Source organism: Hyaena hyaena, unplaced genomic scaffold (assembly GCF_003009895.1).
Source record: "Hyaena hyaena isolate Hyena2069 unplaced genomic scaffold, ASM300989v1 scaffold_177, whole genome shotgun sequence".
In the NCBI taxonomy this organism is placed as follows: Eukaryota; Metazoa; Chordata; class Mammalia; order Carnivora; family Hyaenidae; genus Hyaena; species Hyaena hyaena.
The window spans coordinates 1,701,144-1,707,031 of record NW_024080810.1 but is presented as its reverse complement, the minus strand read 5'-3'; the positions used below and the strand labels follow the sequence as shown (position 1 = coordinate 1,707,031).

General features: G+C 36.6%; 1 protein-coding gene across 1 annotated transcript; it reads right to left on the bottom strand.

Moving 5' to 3' along the window:
• Positions 1–4,085: 4,085 nt before the first annotated feature.
• Positions 4,086–4,631, bottom strand: LOC120237342 (60S ribosomal protein L24-like). Its single transcript, XM_039240583.1, has one exon. It carries the CDS (start codon positions 4,596–4,598, stop codon positions 4,125–4,127), a length of 474 nt encoding a protein of 157 aa, XP_039096514.1. The 5' UTR covers positions 4,599–4,631; the 3' UTR covers positions 4,086–4,124.
• Positions 4,632–5,888: the final 1,257 nt, after the last annotated feature.

Here is a 5,888-nt window from a genome sequence, read left to right as displayed (position 1 = left end):
ATGACCCACTTGGAGAAATTGGAAATGAAAAAAGTATTTGGTCATTAAAATAAAAAATGTAATTGAAGATATAAATAGTAGATTCAGTAAACAGTAGTTTGTCTTTTTGTTTTATTTATTATAAGACATTGACTCACATGAATATGGAAGCTGAGAAGTCCCATAATTTTCCATCTTCAGGCTTAAGGCCTAGGCAAGTTGGTGGTGTAGTTCCAGTCAAAATTCAAAGGCCCAATAACCAGAGGAACCAATGTTGTAAGTCTTGGTCCAAGCCCAAAGGCCTGAGAACTAGGAGCACCAGTATCTGAGGGCAGAGGAAGATGGATGTCTCAGCTTAAGCAGAGAGTAAATTTGCCCTTTCCTCCATCTTGTCTCTCTGTTGAGGATCTCAACACTTTTGATGATGCCCACTTGACATTGGGGAAGGTAATCTTCTTTACTCAGTGTACAGGTTCATATGTTAATCTGTTTTGGAAACACCCTCCCAGACATACCCAGAAATAATATTTTAACAACTATCTGGGCATTCCTTAGGCCAATCAAGTTGGAACATAAAATTAACCATTACAGATAGTGAACTTAGGGTGAAGATGGGATACAAAAATTTGAATTGAACTCCAATAACATTTAATAGTAAATTCACTTGAATATTAATCATAAAAATATACATTTTTCGTTTTTTAAAGGATAATGGAACTCTGAACAACAAGATTGTGTGGGAGGAGGTATTCAGTGGGTAAAGCATTCTAAGAAAATTCTCAACATAAGATAAGAAATACTGAATAACAGTGGTTCTATTAGAAAAGTTTTTGTTTTGTAAATTTTGTAAATGTTGTAGAACTTATCAGCAGTGTGTCCTTTTCATTGCATAGTATCTCATTGTATGGACATACCATACTTGGCTTATCCAGTCATTGGTTCATAGATATTTGAGCTGTTTCCTATTTTTGGCTGTTATGAATAATGTTGCTATGAACGTTCATGCATAAGTCTTTGTGTGTATGTATGTTCTCATTTCCCTTGAGTTGATACAAGAGTAGAATTACTGGATTATGGTAAATTTTGTGTTTAACTTTTTAGGAAACTGCCAAACTTTTGCAGAATGAATGTACCATTTTATATTCCCACCAACATGTAAGAGTGTTCTTGTTTTTCACATTTTCATCAACACTTGTCTGCATTTTTGTTCAGAGCCAACTTAGTGGGTTTGAAGTTGTATCTCATTTTGGTTTTAATATTAAATATGCTCCTCTGAACTAGTAAAATCTTTGAGAAATGGACTCAACCTCCCTAGCTTCTGGAATCTCAGTGCTTTAATCAACTGCTTAGTGTTGTTTTAAAAATTATGGTATGGCCATAATTCGCTTATTGAGTAATTTATTAATTCAACAATGATTAAGTGAATACTTACAATAGTTTAGGCAATGTTCTGGAATAAGCAGATGAATTAACATGATTTTTGTCTTCAAGAACTTGATTAACTTAAGTGGAAACATGGACCTATACAGTAGGAGTTACAATACAGTATAATAGATGCAATTGAAGTACAAAACATCACTTAAGTTCGGTCAAGTTAATCTTAATATGTCAAGGCCTTTCAGTTGCCATTTCTCTTGTCATGAGAACATTTTTCTCACATGCTCAAGGTTGATTTCAAATGGTAAGGGAATTAGGTTGGAATGAGATAGGAGCTGACTTCCAGCAAACACTACTGTGGGCTTCACATTTCACTTTACTTTAGTCCATTATCAGGACTATTATCTAGTTCAGAAATTGATATGCTGAAAACACCCTAGTTTCTGTTCTTGCATCTTAAAGTAGAAAGATCAGATACTATTTCCATTAGTTGTCTATCTAAGGATACCATATAGGCTATTCCCTTGATAGATTTAGTTTCACCACTGTACATGGAGTTTTTCTTAAGGAGGAAGCAGCTGGAATGAACAAGGAGTTGAATTCTGAGATTCTGAGGACAATGGCATTTGTAAGCAATTTGTAGTAGGTAAAGGAGTATAATCCCTAAAGTACTTCTTCCTATAATGTTCTTATAGTTCTACGTTATCGTATCCTTCCTCTTACCTCCAATCATACTTAAAACACTGCTTCCCACCTCTCAATGAATTACTAACTTGCACACATTCACCTACAGATTTTAAATATAAATAAAGAGAAGGGATTCCAGTGATTATTTGGTCCTCCCCTATCCTTTGGATAGGAGTTAACTAAACTACATTTTAGGTAGATGTTTATATATTTTATTAAATATCCATAGTGAAGAAATTGCATGACTTTCCTGTTTGTTTGGAAGTCCTGAAGTCTATGACTTGCCATGAAAACTAAAGTAGACAGCGGAAGAATGTATGTAACTCATATTTAAAAAAAACTTGATTGGGAGCACCTGGGTGGCTCAGTTTGTTAAGTGTCCGACTCCTGCTCAGTCATGATCTCGCGGATTGTGAGTCTGAGCTCTGCATCAGACTCGTTGCTGACAGCTCAGAGCCTGGAGTCTGTCAGATTCTGTCTCCCTCTTTCTCTGCTCCTCCCCTACTCATCCTCTGTCTCTCTCTTCTTCTCTCTCAAAAATAAATAAACATTTAAAAAATCATAAAAGGGGCACTTGGGTGGCTTAGTCGGTTAAGTTTCTGACTTCAGCTCAGGTCATGATCTCACCGTTCATGGGTTTGAGCCCTGCGACGGGCCCTGTGCTGACAGCTAGCTCAGAGCCTGGAGCCTGCTTCAAATTCTGTATCTCCCTCTCTGTCTCCGACCCTCCCCTGCTCATGCTGTCTCTCTCTCTCTATCTCTCAGAAATAAATAAAACATTAAAAAAAATTTTTTAAATCATTAAAAACCCACTTAGTTGAATTAGTTGAATGTTCCAGGGTACAATATAACAATTTTAGTGAAGGATATCAGAAAATTATAATTTGTTCATTAAATCTATCAGTTCACAAGCACTTATTAGGTATGGGTCATATATCAGGCAGTATGGTAGTTACTGTGGGTACAAAGATAATAAAAAGATGATCTTCACCTTAAAGGAATTGGCTCGTTGGAGAAAAAGATCTGTAAACAAGGAATTACCACGTAAAAACATAGAATAAAAACATAGGAAAAAAGGTGAAGTAATCATAAGGACAGAAATGAAGCAGTTTAGGGAAGACTTCTGAAGGGGAAGGTGCCTGATAGAATTGTATCTGAAATACTCACAGTCTGGTTTGCAGACCAGGGAATTGGAATTATCTGGAAGTTTGATAGAATTCTAGAATCTTAGGTCCTACCCTAGACATACTGAAGCAGAATCTGCATTTTAAAAAGGTCTTCTGGGGATTTGTACGACATTAAAGTTTGAATAGTTTTGCCATAAAGGATTCCCAATGAATCTCAGATGAATATAGAGAAAGGGAAAAATATTCTGTGGTAGTGGAAACAATATCTGTGAAAGGACGACCTTGAGTGGGACTCTCTAGTAGCATACTTTGAGACAAAGATTTGACTACCAGCAGCCTATTTGGGAGGAAGATCTGGTAAATGTAGTAGGAGGTGAGAAAAAGAAGGTGAGAACAACTGTAGAGTCTTTTCTTGGCAAGTCATCTCTGTGAGCGACTGGGAATCAGTCTCTTAACGAGAACTCTGGGAAAGAGTGTGGCATACGACTTGGAATTATTAATAAATTCCAGTTATTCAATGGTTGAAAGATGCAGTCAGGTGGTGATAATTCTCCAGGACTTTAGACTTTCCATGGACGTGGGCTCTTGGGACTCCAGCCACCAGGAAAACCCTTCAGGTAAAGAATTGCAGGTGAAAGCCAGCAGATTAGTGTTAACAAAAAAGGGGAGTGCTTAGGGCGGTATAAGTGGGCACAAATGGTGACTGCTGTAGGAATTAGGGCATGAAACAGCACTACAGGACATACTCAAAGAATTGCTATTTATTCAGCATTCTGCGAGTTCAGAAAGTTAATGTATAAGCATCAGGATCTAAGGCATTTTAGATCATTAGGAGCCAAATCTTACAGGGCTCCAAGAGGAAGACATACTAAGGAAGTTGAGTTTGAGTCTGTGGGCCATTACATATATTTTTTTTAATAGTCAGATGTTTATTTAAAAATCTGATCTGCAAACTTAGTGTTTTCCACCAACTCGGGGTGCAGAAACCTTGACAGCCTTCACAATCTTTTGTTTAGGTGCTGCCTTTGTGGGAGCCTTAGCAGCAGCCATTGCTGTCTTTTTAGATGCTTGCTTAGCCTTTTTTGCTTCCTTGGCAGCCCTGATGGCTTGTTCTCGTTGAGCCTTCCTAACTTCAGGTTTCTGATTTCTTTTGGCCATTATATCAGCAAGAGATGCACCAGTGATGGCCCTCTGGAATTTGACTGCACGGCGGGTTCTTTTCTTTTGAATTTTTTCCGACTGTCCCTTTTTGTGCTTTCTTCTGTAGAGGACAGTCCAGTTTATCTGCCGAGGATTCCTCTTGGAAAGGAATGCAGACTCGCATTTTGCATTAATAAATTGGAAAACCTTCCCGTCGGTCCTGGTGTAGTGGCTCCCAGGTCCAGGGTAAATCTTGTAGCCACTGAAACTGCACAGCTCGACCTTCATGGCTGCGGCAGCCGGGAAGACGAAAAGATGGTGAAGAGCGGCCATTACAGATTTTTAAAATTGAGTGTCATGATAGAAATTTCAATTTTAGAAAGATTGTTTGGAGGCAGTTGAGAGAATGGAAGTCCATGGAATTAAAGGCGGAGAGGCCAGTAAGAATTATATAACCGTAGATGCAGCTTTTGTAGTTAGGGTATCCCATTAGCATGCTGGATTAACACTATCTCTATCAAGCTTCTAAATTCAAGGAAGTTTGTAAGGATTTTTTGTGAGATACAAAGTATTGTCTGTTTTCCTTTAATTATTTAAAATACTCTATTCAAATGGAAGTGTAGTCCATCTACTAGTGCCATGGTTGTGTGTGTTAGTGTTGGCATACTTGAATTCATTGTGGATTTGTACAGTGCATAAGTCTTGAATGCTTTAGCTAATGACTAGTGTCATTCATTATTTTTTAACAGAACAATAGTTCTTCTAAGAGTATAGGACAGTATTTAAACCAATAATTTTCTTTTCTACCAAATAGAACTATAAATAAGCTCCCAATTAAGGAATATATTAATAATTTACACTTCTCATGGACATTAGTCACATTTTATGATTGTTACCACATTGCACATAAATGAGAATTTGGGGGGTTATTACCATACTCATATCAAAGTATTGCCTACCATATCTCTTAGCTGAAATAGGTAGAGCTTATTTTTTTTTTAAGCCAGAGAACTTCATAATTTTAATCTTAATTTTACTGTTGCCTGGAAGATGTGTGTCAAAAATATCTTATTTTTCATATTTTATTTCAATCGCTGAAAAGCCTCCTTCAATATACTCCATTACTGACATCATAATAAAGATTTGATGTTGCTTGAAGTAATCACTGACTTTATTAAGTCAAACTTCTTTGTTTGCCTTTACATCAGTCAGGATTAACTTTTTTCCAGTCATCCTTAAATTGTATCCTTTCATTGTTTTCACTATTGATAGGTTGATCTTCTTAGAGCTAGAAGTCTTCAAATCACAAAAGGAAGGAGGTTCTAAGACTTGACTAATACAATGACTAGCTTTGCATTTAGTATTAAAGGTAAGAATTTCTTAGCCTCCAGTTCTTTGTTTTAACACAGAGAAAATGTATTGGGTAGATTCAAAATGATAAAGTTATCTATATGAAAGACAATAAACAAGATACTGCAATTGAGCCCAAATCTTCCCAAATCACCAAAGCTTTATGATAAGAAATTTATCTTCTTTGAGCTGCTTCAACTTAAAATAAGCTAAGCATTAATGAGTCAT